Consider the following 19,068-nt stretch of genomic DNA (forward strand, 5'->3'; position numbering starts at 1 on the left):
GTCACACCAAGCACCTTTCTAGCCATCTCTCTTACTAGCTCTGCTGTAGTTACCCAGCTATTCGGTAACTCTTCACTGCCACCCAGTGCCTGTCTTAAATCTTCACTGAATGCCACCTCACAATTATCCTTTTTCAATTTCCACCATTTGATCCTTGGTGCTGCCCCCACACTCCTCTTTTTGATCACCAATGTCATCCTACAAACCACGATCCTATGCTGCCTAACTACACTTTCCACAGCCACCACTTTACAGTCTCCAATCTCCTTCAGACTGGCCCTTCTACATAAAATATAATCCACCTGTGTGCATCTTCCTCCACTCTTGTATGTCACCCTGTGCTCCTCCCTCTTGTTAAAATATGTATTCACCACAGCCATGTCCATCCTTTTCACAAAATCCACTACCATCTGACCTCCTGCATTCCTTTGCTTAACACCATACCTACCCATTACTTTCTCATCCCCTCTGTTCCCTTCACCAACATGCCCACTGAAATCTGCTCCAATCACCAGTCTCTCACCCTTGGGTACAGTCATCACAACTTCATCCAACTCACTCCAAAATGTTTCTTTCTCATCCATCACACACCCAACTTGTGGAGCATATGCACTAACAACATTCATCATTACACCATCAATTTCCAGCTTCATAAACATCACTTTATCCAACACTCTTTTCACCTCCAAAACATTTTTAGCATACTGTTCCTTTAGGATAACCCCTATGCCATTTCTCCTCCCATCCACACCATGATAAAACAATTTGAACCCACCTCCGATACACCTAGCCTTGCTCCCCTTCCATCTGGTCTCTTGCACACACAATAAACCAACCTTCCTTCTGTCCATCATATCAGCTAGCTCTCTCCCTATACCAGTCATACTGCCAACATTCAAAGTTCCGACCCTCACTACCACAGTCCTAGCCTTTACTTACCTTCATGAATGCCTTCCCCCTCTTCTCCTCCTTTGGCCAACAGTAGCCCAATTTCCGTCAGCACCCTGTTGGCCAACAGTACTAGTGGCGGTCTTTGTTAACCCGGGCCTCGACCAATCCAGTATGTATATTTGTACTGTTGTCCGAATGTAGGATTTGGCAAAATTCTACACCGGATGCCCTTCCTGATGCAATCCTCCCCATTTATCCGGGCTTGGGACTGGCACAAAGAAATGCATTGGCTTGTGCATCCCCAGTGGCTGGGTTGACAAGCTATCTCACTAATAGACAACAATCAGTAAGATGGCAGGTTACCTGCTCCCCTTACTTACCAATCAAAGGGTGCCTCAAGGCTTGATTCTAGACCAACTGCATACTTCCTGTAAAGCATCCTCCCTGACACAATATGCGGACAACTCTACCCTTATTACTGTTTTGACAGTTTCTCTAACCTCCTTTCTACCACTCAACATAGCTTCCTATCTGTAGAAAAATGGCTAACCAACAACCAATTAAAAATCCCAAAAATCAAAGCTACTACTCTTTTTTCCAAAAACCCTCTCTAACCTCAAAACAACCTTCACCATTTCTTCTCTCAACAATATAATCATACAAACTGACCACATACTAAACTTCTTGGTGTTATTATTGATGATCAATTAAAATTTGATACCCGTATTCAACACTGTATCAAAAATACCAATCAAAAACTTGGCCTACTCTACAGACATAAAAAATACCTAGCCCCTGACTTTTGGCAGAAACTATCTCAGGCCTTCCTCCTTACATGTTTACTTTATACTCCCATCTTTTCACATCTACAGTCTACCCATTTAGCTAAACTCTGTCAATCATACCATAGTGTTGCAAGATTTGCTAGTAACCAACCCTACAAATCTCATCACTGCCATGCACTAAAACAACTTGAGTGGCTTGACGTCCCCCAGAACCTGTTTCACTCCTAGCTGCAAATGACTCATACTCTACTCTTAAAACCCCTTTCCTGTCCTGCTCTATCCTCACTAATATTACATTGTACCTCTCTCAGGACTCTCCACAGCTCTGACAAGCTCTTTCTTGGCACCTATAAACCAAACAAAAACATTGGTAAACTTCTTTTCAAATATAGTATTTCCCATGCATGGAACAAACTCCCCCTTAACATCCAAATCATTTCTAACATATATCTCTTTAAATCCAAACTTAAAACTTTTTTCCTAAATGCCAACACCTATCACTGCAATTATCCCACTTAAATCCCACCTTACCACCGTACTAACTCTCACACATTTAACACCCACCTATTGCAAGTGTCCTATGTCATTTGCATCTCGTTCTCTTTTTGTTGATTAAAAAAAAAAATTCTAACTTTTGTACTGCATGTTATGCACATTATTGTATTATTTATGTAAACTTCATTCTCAGACCTTTTGAAATTTCTAATGTTCTCATGTAAAGCACATTATTGTAATGTTTGCATAAAACTTCTTTGTCAGATGTTTTTCTTTTTTGTAACTTTGTAATGACTATCTGAAGCTTTTCTCCTCAGGCCTCCATTGAAAATGGCACACCAGCTCAGTTGAACTAACCTGGTCAACAAACGACAAATAAATAAATAAATAAATAAAATGTTAAACCATATCTACTACTTGTTATATTGGCTCTTTATGTTACCAGTGATATATGATCAACAATTAAATACAAGGCTTAGTGTTAGGAGTGTGTTCTATATGGAAATATATGATCTGATTGTTTGGATTATACTTAAATAAGAATGATAGTTTAAATAAAATGAATGTGGAATTCTCAGTTTAATTGAATGCTATTACTAACTGTCATTTGCTTGGGAAACATCTATTTACTCCTTCTGATAAGGGTGTTTACTTATAAGAAACCCTATCTTCATTGCTATAATATATCTGATTTTTATTTATATCTCACTACTTAGATGTTATATTGAGAGGGGGAAGGTTTTAGACAGAGATGCATGTGATTTGCTTCCTGCTGTGACCATTTGTGTTTTTTACAACATTTGTGAATGACTGTTATTTAAATTGAAGTCATGCAAGCTCATGTACTTACTTGACAACTTTCTTCTTGTACGTTTGGTTCCTCTGAATGATCTTGGTTGTGCATGGCTTCCTGCCAAGGTTGCATGACCTGAGTGTCCGTTTTGTTGAAGGGATGGTTTTGGAAGGGAAGACCTGCTTGTAAGTTAATTAGAAACTGCACATATTTGGCATCTTATGTAAGAGGTCAAAGGGTATACAAAAAGTGAAAATTTAAAGGCACCCTTCTAATGTAAGAATATGCATTCGTACTTAGGATTTAAACTAAGCACTGACTTTAATCAACTTTTAAGTACATACTTCATATATACAAATATATTCTGAGGGATTTAAGGTTATTACTATTGAAACAAATAAGTTGTTTTCTGCATTAAGGTAGGAATGGTTCCAGTATTCCATTCATTTTAGATAGCACAATTACATTTGTTATCTGGCAGAGGGACATAATTTTTCAAAATGATGATGCTAGGCAAAATTTAAAGCAACACGTAGCTAATGTTTTCTGTGAATAGGGTTAATTTTTTTTTGTAGTTAGGGATTAGCATAGGAAATTAGCTTGATTTTTAGTATTTTACCTTGATGTCACTAGACTTTTAAATTTTCATAAGCATCTCTAAGATATTCAAACACTTAAATGTGGGGACAATAGGGGTATAGATTTGCCTGGCCAGTATTACAAGGTATTTCAAGGGCTGGTAAAAGGAAGATAAATTCCGACACAATGATTTTTGATGGCTCCCTGGGAATGTATCACTTGAAGTATTACTTAGTTATTCATTCATGTTATAAAACTGATGGAATAGGAGTTGTAATTAAGTGGGATCATCTTTCAGTAATGCAGGTTTATATTTTTTCTCTCTTGCTTAGATGTTGTTTATAAATAAAATTCCTCACAGTGGCAATCTTAACTGGGTAGATCTTCTTTGTGCATTTGGACAGAATAAAAACACATATAACTAAAATAAAATAAGATTAGTATGTGAAAATGATATTTAAAGTTGTTTTGTGCTATATGTGTAATTTTAGCACATAAGTGATTGCCAGAGATGTGTTCAGTACAAGAAGATGCTGACATCTGTTGCCATATATTTTAATGATACCAGATTTTAAAATGGTTTATAAAGAGCTTACATATCTAATGTTAATATCATTTAACTTATGAGAGTAATAAGAAACTTTGTCATTTCTTTGTATAATAACATTTTTATGTTATACCTTTTTCTTATAACTAGAATGAGTACCTTAAGTATAGGTCTTAACAAGTCATATCTGTTTGTCTGCTGTTATAACGAGTATTTTATTAACCTTTCATTCAAGCTGAATTTCAAATAGTAGTGGAGAGGAACTGGAATTACACTTATTGTTTAGAGGTTATGTTTGGGTAGGATTGCTATACAAACTAGGGGTACTTAAATCCATGAGAGGAGAAAGGAATAACACAAACTTATGTTTAGTATTTTCTAATATTTACATTTTTTATTGATGTCTACTATTATTAGTAGTATAAGTGCTGTGTATTTTAAATTGTTAGATTTATATTCACAAATAAGCAGTTCATGACTTATAAATGCAGTTCATTTATAGTGTCATATTTACAAATACATGATGTTATTTGCTTTTTTGTTCTGAGCTACAACTTGATTTAAACTGTATATCCATTAATGTTAATGGACTGAACAATGGATGCAAGAGGGGTAGCTTAAATAAATACTTAAAATTTATTTAATTCTCAAATTATTTTCGTACAAGAAACTCACTTAATAGAAGAGGACATAAGTAGACTTAATTCAGTGTATTACATACTACTTACTAGTTCTCATTATAAACAAAAAAGAGGAGTGGTTATATTATAGAAGAACTCTATACCAATACCTAAAGTTCTATATATATATATATATATATATATATATATATATATATATATATATATATAAAATGATGAGAATGGAATGTTATGCTCAGTGTTAGAAATTACTAGTTCTCATTATAAACAAAAAAGAGGGGTGGTTATATTATAGAAGAACTCTATACCAATACCTAAAGTTCTAAGTATATATATATATATATATATATATATATATATATATATATATATTAGACTTATAATATTATAAAATGAAGGAAGCCTGCTTCAGCTAAAGTTTTAATAGAAGTTATAGATTTATTTAATACTAAAGTTATTAATGAATTCATGGATGCAAATTCACTTTTCTTTACACATTTCTCACATAGACCCAGAACTCAATCCTGAATAGATAAGAGTCTATGTTTCAAATGATATAACCACAAGATTAGGTAAGGTTAAAGTAGTCTTTTGTCCATTATCAGAGAATAATGCAATTTCATTTGAAGTCACGCTAAATATCAACAATAACATTACCATTAAAGGATACCTGCATATATAGCCAATATGAAAGACTTTAAGGATTTTTAATAAAGAAATCCAGACCTTTATGAATATTAATTATACAGGTGAAACTTCAGAGATATTTATATGGGATTCTTTGAAAGCATAAAGCATACCTATATAACAAAATTATAAGTTGGTACATTAAAAACAGAAAGCAATGAGATAAGTATTAGATTTACAAGGAAAAATTGATAAACTAACATTAGAAAGTCAAATTGGGAATAAGAATTTAACAGGAGAAATTAATAGTTTAAATAGCAAGTACTTAGAAATTCTACAAAACAAAAGTTATGATTAACCTAGAGAGGATTGAAATAAATAATCATTCCATAAATCCTAGGAATATGCATAAATTAACAAATAGAACAAACACAATTATTAAATCTATTCACATTAAAGGGATATATCTTCCAAATAGTAAAATAAATTACTGAAATAAAAGATATTCTAGGTGTATTTAGAACTCATTTTAATAAAATTAATCAATATAAACCAACAACAGATCATCAAGATGTAATTAAATCACTTATAAAAAACATATCATACTAAAGATAGTGAATTACAACTGCGGTGGAGGAGCTGCGGTAGCATTGTTGCCTCACAGTTAGACGTTGCCAGTTCGATTCTCAGAGCGTCTTCTGTGAAGCGACATGCGTGAATGGGCGTTCCTTCATTGAAGGTTGTGCATTTGGCCCAGCAAGCCAGTATGTAAAAATCTACTGCCAATCATTAGCGGACCAGAGTTCTGCTGTGGCGACTCCTAACTGGGAAAAGCCAAAAGACACAAACAAACAAACTAAAGATAGTGAATTCTTACCACAAGGATATAATATCCATAGATTCGACAGGCCACACAAACACAGTGTTGGCATAGCTATTATATATAAAAATAACCTTAGCCTACAACTCCTAGTTAACAACCCACCACAGTCCTCTGACTCTGAAATATTAGTCACACGCCTGTACCTGAATACAAATAAGAGCATTATAATTATAGCTGCCTACATTCCCCCTGGCAACAGTACCCTCACAATTGAAGACCTACTTAGCTGGGCCTCATCCACATATAATCAGGAAACACTATTTATAGGTGACTTCAGCCCAGACTGGGCCATCTGTAACTCAAACAACCCTACATACTTTATCAACCTTTTCGTGTTCTCACAATTAATCTGCACACCAACCAGAATTGACAAACTCAGTAACAAACATTCTGTACTTGACTGGATGCTTGCCAATCAACCAGAAATGTGTAATCAATTTGGCTGCCTCATAGACTCCCTTATGGACCACAAGCCCACCTATCCCCTCAGACAAAAAATATGCCTAGCCAAAAATATTTTATACAAAAATATCCGCAGCAAAATATACTTCACCAAAACCTTCAACTCCCTCCTAAAACACATTCAATTAGATGATGCTGTTTAGCACTTTAATAATGTATTCTAAACACTCTCAACTCTCTGGCCCCTCTAAGAAAAATGCGCATAAAAGCTAAACCAAATCAATGGTTAACCAAAGACACTGTACATGTAAAGAGAGAGAGAGAGAGAGAGAGCCTGATTACACTATCGAGCATTTAAAACCAAAACATTCCTCCAGAGTTATCGCAAACTAACAAATTTGGTTAAAAAACACACTCGGAGCGACAAAAAGTCTTATTGTGATGCTGCCAGCCCAGCTAGCTCGAGTTTTGTAAATAATTCTATATCATTTCTGGATATTGCTATGATTTTATACTGAACTGTATGTTATGTACTGAGCTTCAAGAATGTAACCACAGTGTACCCTACTGGAAAAGAACAGAAATATATATAAACTATATACCTGTGCAAATGTATGTTTTAATAGTAGAAGCTGGAACATAGAGAGTTAACTTGCAAGACTTCAAGAAAATAAGTTGGAATCATTTTTTTTTACAATTGTGTTATCTCAATTTCAGTGCAGCAAGCAGACACAATGTATAGAGCTAGAAGTGTTTCTATTAGCTTGAAAGTAATTTTAATTACTAGGTTTAAAATGTAAAGTGTTTTATTGCTTCCTAGTCACTGCACATCTGAGAGATATGTATTTCTCACACAGAGATGATAAACTTCTGTTGGTATCTGTTAGTCTGGGAACTGAAGGCAGGTGGCAAAGAGTGATGTCATCCAAGTTGACCCAGCAGTAATGTTTTTGGCTTGTATGAGTACACAAAGATGCCCTTTGGAATGAAAAATGCCCCAGTGACTTTCCAGGGGCTGGTAGATCATATCCTAGCAGGAGCAGGAGATTTTGCTCTTGCTTACCTAGATGATATTGCCATCTACAGGCATTCCTGGCAAGAGCACCTTCAGCATGTCAGGGAGGTGCTGGGCAGACTACAGAGGGCAGGGTTGACCATTAAGCCCAGCAAGTGTCAGGTGGGTATGGCAGAGGTCTCCTACCTGGACATAAAGTGGGAAGTGGGAAGATCAGGCCAGAACCCACCAAAGTGGAAGCCATTCGGGCATGGGCTGCCCCATTCCCAAAAAGCAGGTGAGGGCACAGACCTGAGAAGGAAAAACAGGCCAGATAAGGCACTGTGGATCCCAGCATGTGAGCAGGCATTCCAGAAGCTTAAAGGAGCTTTTGGAGGACCCCTGTGTTAGCCGGTCCAGATTACAGCAAAGAAGTTGTGCAGGTGGATGCTTCAAACCATGGGGTGGGGGCTGTACTTGGCCAGGTTTCCTCAGAGGGAGAAGAGTACCCAGTGGTATATCTCAGTCGTAGGCTCCAACCCAGGAAGGAATGCTATGCAGCTGTAGAAAAGGAATGCCTAGTTATAGTGTAGGCACTGCAGAAACCTCAGCCTTATCTGTATGCAAAGAAATTCACTGAAGTTGCAGACCACAATCCCTTAACATGGCTACACTGAGCCAGCCAGAAAAATGCCAGGTTACTAAGGTGGAGCCTAGGGTTGCAAGCATGTCAGCACCACAGTGGGATTAGCAATGCCAAAGCAGATGGGCTTTCAAGACAGGGAATGGGGTAAGGTATTCCCAGATAGGTTCAACCATCTCAAGCAATGTTTCTCAAGGGTCACTTGAAAAAATAGCTTGAATTTTTTCAGGGAGGGGAGAATTGTGATGCTGCCAGCCCAGCAAGCTGGAATTTTGTAAACAATTCTGTGTCATTTGTGAATATTGTTATGATTTAGACAGACCTGTATGTTAAGTATATCGCTTCAGGAATGTAACCACAGTGTACCCTACTGGAAGAGATCATAAATGTATATAAACTATATACCTGTGCAAATGTATGTTTTAATAGTAGAAACTGGAACATATGCAAGACTTCAAGAAAATAAGTTGGAATTAAAATGTTTTACTGTTGTGTTATCTCTCAGTTTCAATACAGCAAGCAGACACAATGTCTAGAGCTAGAAGTTTTTCTTTTGTCTTGAAAGTAAAGTGTTTTATTGCTTCCTAGCAGCTGCACGTCTGAGGGATATGTAATTTCACGCAGAGCTCATATAATTCTGTTGGTATCTGTTAGCCTGGGAACTGAAGGCAGGTGGTAAAGAGTGATATCATCCAAGTTGACCCAGACGTAATGTTTGATAATAATTTAAGAACTCTCTCAGAGAGAAACTGGGCATTTTGTATCTTGTCTTGGACCTATAAACATGCATTCACCACTTTTGCCTGTGTGTTGCTCTGTAAGTAAGTCTAGGGTACAGTAATTCTCTTAGATATAAATAGAAATATAGTAAAGATTAGTTTAGGTGTTTTCTGTATTTATTTGAGACTGTCCTGCAATGTTGTTTTAAAATATTTCCTGTGATTCTGAACTCTGAAGTAACTGTGTTGATTGAGTATTGTCTTCTTTTTTTATTGTTAAATATATTTAAACCTATGGCAACCCCCTCACTTTTGCCAGTAGATTTTGTTTTCATATGTAAAGATATTATTTTCAAAGACCATATGTAGAAGTGAAAGCAAAAGTTCAGTCTTCACTAAAGAAAAACATCCCAATCCCTCAGAGCCACATGCTCCAGGGATCTAAACCTTGTCATCACAATGAACAAAACATGCTTGAGGGATAGGTTCCTGACCCAGAAACTCCCCATAGTCTGGAATAGACTGCCCATACATGTCAAGCAGAGAGCCTCCTTGGCCCTCTTCAAAAGGAACCATGACGATTGGATAGGAGATAGGAAATTCACCCCGGGGATCACGTCAGTCGCCCTGCTAGACAGGGGTCAAGGGATGTAAAATTGTGGGAAGAAATATCCAGGGAATTGTTATGGCTAGGCTTGTATAGGCTCTAGGGCCAATAGCCTAGTACCAACCTATGAACCTATATTAAAAATAAATTATAGGAAGATCAGATGAAATTAACTGATAAGCCAATATCAGTGTCTGACCTCAAAATTCAAATTAATAAAGCTCTTGGAAATGATGATACCTCAACTATATAAACTAATGTCTAAATATGCTTTAAGTGTTTTGTTGGAAGTATTTTCAATAGTTAAAAGATTAGCAAAGGTTACACCTTTCTGGAAATACCTCTTATTTCTCCAATTTTAAAAGATGACAAAGATCCAACAAAATGCTCTTCATATAGGCCAATTTAGCCATTAAATATAGATTATAAAATAGTCATGGCTATTTATGCATGCATAATAAAGCAGTTTCTTCCTGTACTGGTAAATAAAGATCAAACTGGTTTTAAAATGAATAGGAATTCCTATGATAATATTAAAAGAGTATTAACAATAATAGATTATGCTAATAATACAAAGATAAGTTAACTTTAGTAAGTGTAGATGTTAATAGTGCATTCAACTCAGTTAACTGGGAATACTTATCTGTCTTGGAGGAATTTAATTTTTCAATTTTTTTTTACAAATTATTAAACATTTTTTTATGAAAATCAATTGCTTACATTAAAATAAGTTCATATGCTTCTGAGTCAGTTATGATTTCTAAAGGTACTAAATGGGGTTGTCTTCTGTTACCATTACTTTTTATTTTAATTATGGAACCATTTGCAAACAATATGAGATCAAATATGTATATCAAAGGTATACAAATAAACAAGGATTTAAACTCCAAAACACAACTATTTGCAGATGATATTCTTTTAACATTAAAACAACTGTAATAATTCTGTTATTGCTGTATTCAATGCAATAGAAATGATTATAATCATTCTCTTATTGTTACATTTAATGTAATAGAAACTTTCCAGAAGAAATCAGGTTTTAGTTTCAATTAAAATAAAACTAAAATTCTCCTTATAAACTGTAGTACATATAAAATAGAAAGGTGATTCTCTAAATATATTGTACAAGCTAAAAAAACTAAATGCTTAGGGATAATTTGACTGATAATGATAACATAATAATTTTAAATTATACTGATAGTTTAAGTACAATAAATCTTCTTATTAATAAATGGGATTGATTATATGTTTCATTTGGAAGAGAGGCTTTAATTAAAATGCTTTTTCTTCCAAAATGTTATATATAATGCAATATTTATCTCTTCCTCCTTCTAAACACTATATAAAAGTTTAACATTTTGATGATAAGATTTCTTTGGTTTCCTAATAAACCATCACATAAGAGATTGGTCATTAGGAGGTACTGGTTTACCAGATTTAGAATTATATCAGTCATTAAGACAATAACTTTATAGTTTAATACTCATTATAATGCCAAGTAGAAAGAAATTCAAGAAGAAATCAGATTTTCTTTACAAAATGAAAACTATTTACCTGTGACTGCAATAGCTACATTTATAACTTAATTCTCTCTCAAACCACTTTATAATGGAAAATTGTTCCCCATGACAAATCGAATGGAATATAGAACATTCTGTTACCATCCAAAAACTACTGACTAAGGTGCACTTTCACTGACTAGATCACACTTCAGCTACACCAGCTTCCTGGAACCATCATCTCTAACATATCACAAATGAACTCCTCAGATCTTGTTTTTGTTCAAGCTTAAACAGACCTTCTTTAAGACTTATTTCATTTTCAGGGGTAATGACTAATAATGTTGGCCTGCTCCAGTTTCAAATGGTGCAACATAGTTTACATATAGCTGCACAGCATACTGCAGTATATTATGCTGTACATGATAGTTAGTGAATGTTACTGTATTCATTAGTTTAGTGTAAATGTACTGTAGGTAGGCTTAAACTGTGTAACTTGTCTCTTAGTAATCCTTTTCTTTCTGTCACTCTGCAAACCTCAAGCTAAGCCCACGTAAATATGTTTACTCTTTCTGCAAGTATAACCCAGAGGTCTCCTTTTATGTTATATTTTATTTTTATTAGAACATGTTATAATGTATTTGTCTTTGAAATCTTCACAAAAGATATTCCACATACTTTGCTCAACCAATTGTCATTACTTTTTGTCTTGGTCCCAGGTAATAGCTGAAAAGAATCTTGTACAGGTTTACCTACCCACAAATAAATATGCATCTTTTGGTTTTATATGTAGTTTAAAATGCATGTATGCATCACTGACAACTGTTGCATTGTTTTAAACATGCACATAAACTACCATACATCAGGCACCTGGCTCCTCAGGATAAGAATGCAGACCCCATCTCATAGTGTCCTGCACTATCAGTACTCTGGGTAATAGGATGAACCCCCAGCTTTCACATCTTCTAGCACAAAAAGTGAATGGACACACCTTACTGAGCCAAAAACAAATACTAAGATTCCCTCTAGGTCGGAAAGAATAAAGTTAGAAATGAAGGCTGAGAGCCTTAGCCTGTATGATGGGCTATAATGTGACAGTGGTGAGTGATACAGTGGTAAAGCTCATTGAAATATGAGGCCTGATATAGAGATGGGCCACACTTTTAAAATTCAGTCCTGCATTGTGTTCATTTTGTCATTTTTTTGTACTTAAATTATGTAATCAGCAGTTCATCATGTTAAAATATCACATTATTTGATATTAATATTTTGCAGGCACTTCCAAAATATGTTCAAGATCTTGCTTTTTCTGATGCTGATTTGCCTTGGAACCAGTCCAAAAACAGATTTGCAAATATCAAACCTTGTAAGTGGAATACTATATATTTCATTTATTGCATGGTTCGCATGAATTATATTTATTCATGCTGCATAAAGATCATTTAATTTAAATGCAATGCAAGACATACTAAGAAAGGCAGCAATCTTTAACAGAAATAATTTGTTTAGAATTAAGCAAACAATGCTATTAAAGGCGTTTTATCTAATCAAACTTGCATGGCCTAAATTCAAAAACATAAGTTATGAACTTTTGAATGATCTGCTGAAAGTTTATAAAATCTATAGCCATGGCCAAATTGAAAATGTAGTATATGAAGGTTCCAGAGCTCAGCTAGTATGAAGTTTGGTTTTCTACCCATCAAGCAGAATATCAGAGGGTATGCAGACTGGCAAATCATGACTGAATCACTTTTATGTACTTGATCATCTAATGTTACTTTCATGCTTTTATAAATCTTACAAAAGTACTCCTGCTGAATCTGTGCATACATTTCAGCAACAACTGGAGGAAGGTTTGTCAATTTCTAGAAGTTTGACTTAGTGATACAGTGCTGCGTGCAAGCCTGAGTACACAGCCAAACATTTCTCCCACACATCCTATACTTTGCAGCAATCCTTCTATGGTACTAGTCAGAATCATCAGAAAATTAATGTTAACAAAGAAACATATGATTGAATCTTTGGACATAACTAGATTATGTTTTCAAGAAACTATTCTCAAGAAATTCACCTCAACAGCAAAGCACAGCAGGTGAATTACTTGATAATTATTTTGAGAACACATAATGTGATCAGAGACCTGATCATAATTCTTGACATTCTTGACAATACGTGGAGATTTTTAGATGCCCATGCATGTTAGTAGCCAATTAAAAAATGCAAATTAAAAGTTTGAGTAGCTGCAAGAGGTATGTAACTGCTTTTAATGATGTTTGCTGATTAGCTGTACACTTTTACTCAGACTGTTGTTTGTATGGTATAATGAGGTGTGTTACTGCATTTAAAGCTGTTAATCGGTAACTGCCATTTGTGAGCCAGAACAATGTTTACATGGTTTTCTCTCATACTGGACATAATCAGAGAACTCTTTATTTCACCAGCTACTACTAACTGAAAGTCTGCTGAGTTCATTTTTCCACCCTGCATTTTGTATCCTGTGTTTCTGTCCACCTTTTGACTCTTCTTGTCCTGGATAAGTGGTACAGCATACACTCTAACTGGTTCTGTTTTATATTTTATCTAAAGCAGCAGTTTTTTCTCTGCTCTTTATACTCTGCTCTAGACAATTGCTGGGTATTAAGGAGCTGTGGAAATAATGAATGACAGTCTGGCAAGCAGTAGGTCAGTGTAGCTTTAGTGCTAATCTTTCCTTACTATCCTTTCATTCTAAACATATACGAAGCTAGTCAGAAACATCTAGTACATAGCATTAAGCAACACGGTGGTAACATACAGTGAGGAGGTGTTTCAGAGATATAATTAGTGTGGACAAGCTATGGGAGAACTAGAGTAGCATGCAGTATGCACAGTATACAAATGTCTGTGTAATGTCACGCAAATAAGGACCTATAATAACTGTCATCACATATGCAAATAGCAAAAGAAGTATGGCAGAGTCATTTCAGAAACAATAAAAGGTGGCACTATGCATTGCAGCATTCATCCATTCTGAATGCCAGGATTCTCCAGTGAACAGGAGCTAGGCTACTGGTAATATGTTAGTGATACCAGCAGCGATATTTGAACAGCAGGTGTTAGTGGCAACTTTTGGAGTTCGTGTCTATATTGTTACATGTCAACATCCTCTATAGTACAGACAGGATCACCAGCACTGAGCCAGACATTATGTGAATGACCAGTGCATTGCTATCTGCTGCCATGAGGACATATGGAAGTTAGAACACATATGTCTGCCATACATGAAGTCAGTGGGGATGCATGTACTGCCAATCCATGTGGACATGAAAGTATATGCAGTTTTAATCATTCTTTCTACTGTTATCTTTCAGTATCTCATGGGATATATGTCATACCTCTCATCTGTCCAGATTTTTGCAGAATGTTAAGAGTTTTGCCTAATATTTTTTGGTCTGTTCCTCATCAAATTGGTGAATTTCTAGCAAATCACTGAAGACTGAAATCACTAAATAATGACACATTTGAGTTTCAGAATTTATATCTTTCAGAAAATCTATGCTAATACAAATCCTCTTATTCTAGTGATGTTCCAAGTTTATAAGAGCAATATTTAAAATGTGTCCCTGTTTTGGACCTTTGTCCCCCAATTATTTTAGGCTCTGTCCAGATTTCCTATGCTAAAGAGGTTTAAGGGTATGAAATATGTTAATAATTTCATAAGTATCAGCCTCATGGATCCTACATCAGTTCCTTGATATGATGCTGCATCATTGTGGAGGATCATATATGGTTTCAACAGACAGCAGATGAGGAAACCAACACACTGTGGTTATTTTACAACATAGCCCATTTCTCTGAGGTCCTAGAAGCCATACACGTAGCCATTAAGGCCCCACCAGGCCCACATGAATTTCAGTACCTTAACAGGAAGAGCTAATACATCATTGACTGCATGTGGTATGCAATGCACAGAGTATCAGACACAATGCATCTATACACCATTCAGGCAGTTCCCATGATTCCAATTACTGGCACACATGCATCCTTCACCAACATTTCATGTGGGGTGACTTTCCACAGGGTTATCTAGTTTGTAGGTCCACACATTGTTGTGTATGTAGGCCAGTGTATACAGTTCCCTTTGAAGGAGGCAATATGCCACACATAATGATATCTACTGTTGTGTGTTACAGATGATGCTGATATGCATTAGAACCATGGATGATGACCCCATCCAAAACATTCACAGTAATGTAATATTTATTGTGTTTTTTTACTCCTAAATGGATGATTCCACTGCTTGGATACATCTGGTGATGCACTATAGTATGCATGTGAGATCTGCATGCACATACTCATGGAGTATTAAACAATATGGTAGTTTGCAATCAGATATAATGACAGCAACAATGTAACAGTGCAGTCCTGCCTGAGACACCTGACACAATATCATGTGAGGAATAGTCAAGAAAAGAGTCATAAGAGGAAGAGGCTGCATCTTATGCAAGCTAGATGTGGGTGCAATACATTGTGGCACTGGCAAAGAGGAGGTGTCTAGTCCACAGCTATAGGCCGTAATACAAAGAATACAGATTACAATTAAGCAGGCATTTATTACCTTACCCATAACAGGCATACCTCTTAACCCTCATAACTGTCTAGATTTCACAGAATGTCCAGATTTTTACCTCATATTTTTGGTCCAGTCTTCATAAAATTTGTGTTTTTCTGGCAAATCATGGAGGACTAACGTCACTAAATAATGATATATATCTATGCAAGAAAGTGTTTTGTCAGACATTACCATACTCAACTGGGTGGGCAGGCTACAGTCATCACCATTTGCATGGGTGGGATTAGGCACAGTAACAGGTAACATCAAAGTTTTCTTATGATCCAGGTTCCCAGGAGGTAGATGTGGTAACCACTCAGGTGGGTAGGTGACTATGGATTTAAGGATCAAATGCTCCAGGGGGGTAGAGAGCTTCCACATCATGAACACTGCTATGCATGCCATGATGGCATACTGTTTTACTACAGTCTGCCATAAAGATGGTGTAACACTTCAGCAGCCTGTATGGGAACTATAAAGTGGTATGTTATTAACAGATGTATGGCATCCAAACTGAGATGATGGCCATAGACAGTTGTGCTGATATGCCAGCAAAAAGGGGGATATTGACAGTGTAGAAGTGCATAACCAGGAGCAGGAGGGCATCCCAGTGGTGGTGCTTGAGGGGCATCATAGGCCGTGACCATGTCAAGAGGCATGCCCAAGTGTGTAGGGTCCTTTAACCTGATGTAACAGTGTGTAGACTGCTTTAGCCTGATGTAACAGTCATGCAGTCTCCAGAATGATGTGTGCCTTTTGTATATGGACAACTTGTGACTTTCATCTTCACTTCCAGACCCTCCCACATCCATGGTTGGGATGGCCTCCACAAGCAAGATAAATGGTTGTTACCATCATCTTCCTGGATACACCAGTGGATGCTGTATGGGCTACCATAGATCTCAGCACTGTCTGCTCCCCATCCTTAAACACCACATTATTGTGCAGACACTGTAGGTTATCCCACAGGCCAAGAAGGTGTTGCAATTTGTCAAACAGGCAATGCATGGCACTCTCAGACTCAATCTGGGTGTGTTTATCATATGTCCCTGCCTAGATAACTGACCTGCACATCCTGTGATTGATGATAATTATTGCACCCACAACAGGAAAAAGTGGAGATGTGGCAAAAATACCCAGCATTACACATCTACCCTGTAGTGTGTGCATGCATATCATGACAGATGCCATCTGAGGTGGCAAATCCTATGTAGCTTTGGTGGAGCTCACAGTTACTGGATATCCAGCATTAACTAGTCTGCACACCAAAAGTATGGCCTGCCCCTTCAGTGATTCACCATATTCAGAGGGATGTTAGTTTATGTGAGTGTTCCAACACATATTTTAACTACAGATAATCTAATTTTATGAGGTTTGTGGCTTATGTCTGTGCTGGACTCTGCACCAGTGGAACCTGTGAACCATAAAGGTAAAACACTTGTGGCATTAGTCCAGTGAAACATACTCCTTGCCCCACCCACTCAGCATATGGAAAACATACTAGTACATGACATAATTTGTGAGTTGTGGTACAGGATGTTGTACTCACACCTCTGATGTACCTAGTGAACAGATATGTGTAGATGTTATTTATTTATTTATTTATTTACTTACTTACTTGTTTATTTTTATTTATTTGACATTTGTTTATCAGGAAAGCCCGACTGGGCCAGAAAGTACCCATTTTTAGTGGAGGCCTGGAAAGAAAAACTCCACAATCACAATATTTTTAAAATCAAGTACAGATATTTTCAATCGTGTTACAGTACAAACATAAGAGTGAAACAGTGTTGTAATGAGGAAACATAGAATATGCCTCATAGCAGAGTGCAATGAAAATAACATGAGTCGAAGAGAGTATGTGAGGAAAAATTCAGTAGTCATGTTATTTGTCACATAGATTAGTATGTGGTAAATGAGGCCTGGGACAATTCTAATACAATATTTAAATAGATATTACAGATTGCATGATTAGAGACAGTGAGGTGAAACTGAGTGATGTCTTATTATGAGAGAGATGTTTATATTGTGGTTATAAAGGAAGAAGGATTGAGAGAAGGGGATTATAAGAAGAGTGCAGGGTAAGGTGTCTTCAGTTAGCTTAGGTGAGTAAAGACAAAGAGGTAGAGGAAAGGTCTGCAGAGATTAATTAAATAAGGCTTGGTAGTGGGGAAAAAATAAAAGGAGTGGAGTAGGAGGCTGTAGAGGGTAGTGTAATCTAGGAAGAAGGGTGAGTGAAATATACTGAGTAAGTTCATCCAGGATTGGCAGAGGAGCAGGTCCAAGATTTTGTAAGGTATTCTTTTAGGGAGCATTTATAGGTGGGTAGGTTAGAAATATTTCTGGTGGTTAGAGGTAAGGAGTTCCATTTTTTGCAACTGAGTATGAGTAAAAGCTTTGTCCAGGGGATTTATTCAGTTTATTTATGGTGGAAAATACATGTTGATTAAAGGGCTAAGAGCTGGACAGGCTAATGGTTTGTGAATGACTATATGCATTGTTATTAGTTGAATGTTGGAGAGGTGGAGGGGGAGTTCCAGCCAGCTAAGAGTATGCAGAGCTTTACAGTGATGGCTGAAGGAGGATGAATTAGTAGCAAACTTGGCAATTTTGTTGCAGCAGTTTGCAAGTTTGTTTTTTTATGGAGGATTGTAATTTAGTTAGAATTAGTCTTCCATAGAGCAGAGAGGGCAGAAGGTAGGTTTTAGCTAGTGTACTTTTTGTGGGTGTGCTCAGAAAATGATTGTTTCTTTACAGCATGCCTGGTTTTTGGTGGGTTTTCTTGGTATTGCTTTGGATGTGGAGGTCACATTTAAGATCATCATCTATTAAGACTCCTATGACTCCTTAGACTTTGGTGGACTACCTCGATTTTCAGTGCCATTTTCCAGAAAGATTTTTTGTTAGGGGTGTGAGTTTTTGAGGTAAAGAGGAAGAGTTTGTTTTTTAAGGGGTTGAGTAGTAGTTGTGCTTTTGTAGGCCAGGTTTCAATGGTGATGATAGCTTGTTGAGTGATTTCTTGGAGGTGAATTAAAGTGTTTAAAGAGCAGATGATGGTAGAGTCATCTGCATATTGAATCAAGGTGCCTTCAGACGAAGATGAATGTAGCTTATTGATAAAAATAGTAGACAGCCAAGGATGGATCCTTGTGGGACTCCTGTAGAAGCGGGAAGATATGTGTAGATGGATTTTTGCCATTTTACAGATTGTTGCCTGTTGACAAGTTAACTAGAGAACCAGTGAATAGATGGAGATGCTAGACTCAGGTTGAAGAGTTGATTGAGAAGTTTGCTGTAAGAGACCATGTCAAAAGGTTTTGATAGGTCTGAAAATACCGTAGATATGAGTTTATTAGAGTTGTGATCCTTTTT

General features: G+C 36.5%; 1 protein-coding gene across 1 annotated transcript in view; it reads left to right on the top strand.

Moving 5' to 3' along the window:
* PTPRQ (protein tyrosine phosphatase receptor type Q) overlaps window positions 1–19,068 on the top strand; it is a 4,272,575-nt gene that overhangs the window by 3,592,404 nt on the left and 661,103 nt on the right. The window contains exon 34 of the mRNA XM_044087226.1: window positions 12,381–12,471. Within this exon, the coding sequence (XP_043943161.1) occupies window positions 12,381–12,471 (91 nt within the window). The remainder of the gene's footprint in view (window positions 1–12,380; window positions 12,472–19,068) is intronic.

This window comes from Protopterus annectens, chromosome 11.part0 (genome assembly GCF_019279795.1).
Source record: "Protopterus annectens isolate FY-2018-M chromosome 11.part0, PAN1.0, whole genome shotgun sequence".
Lineage (NCBI taxonomy): Eukaryota > Metazoa > Chordata > Ceratodontiformes > Protopteridae > Protopterus > Protopterus annectens.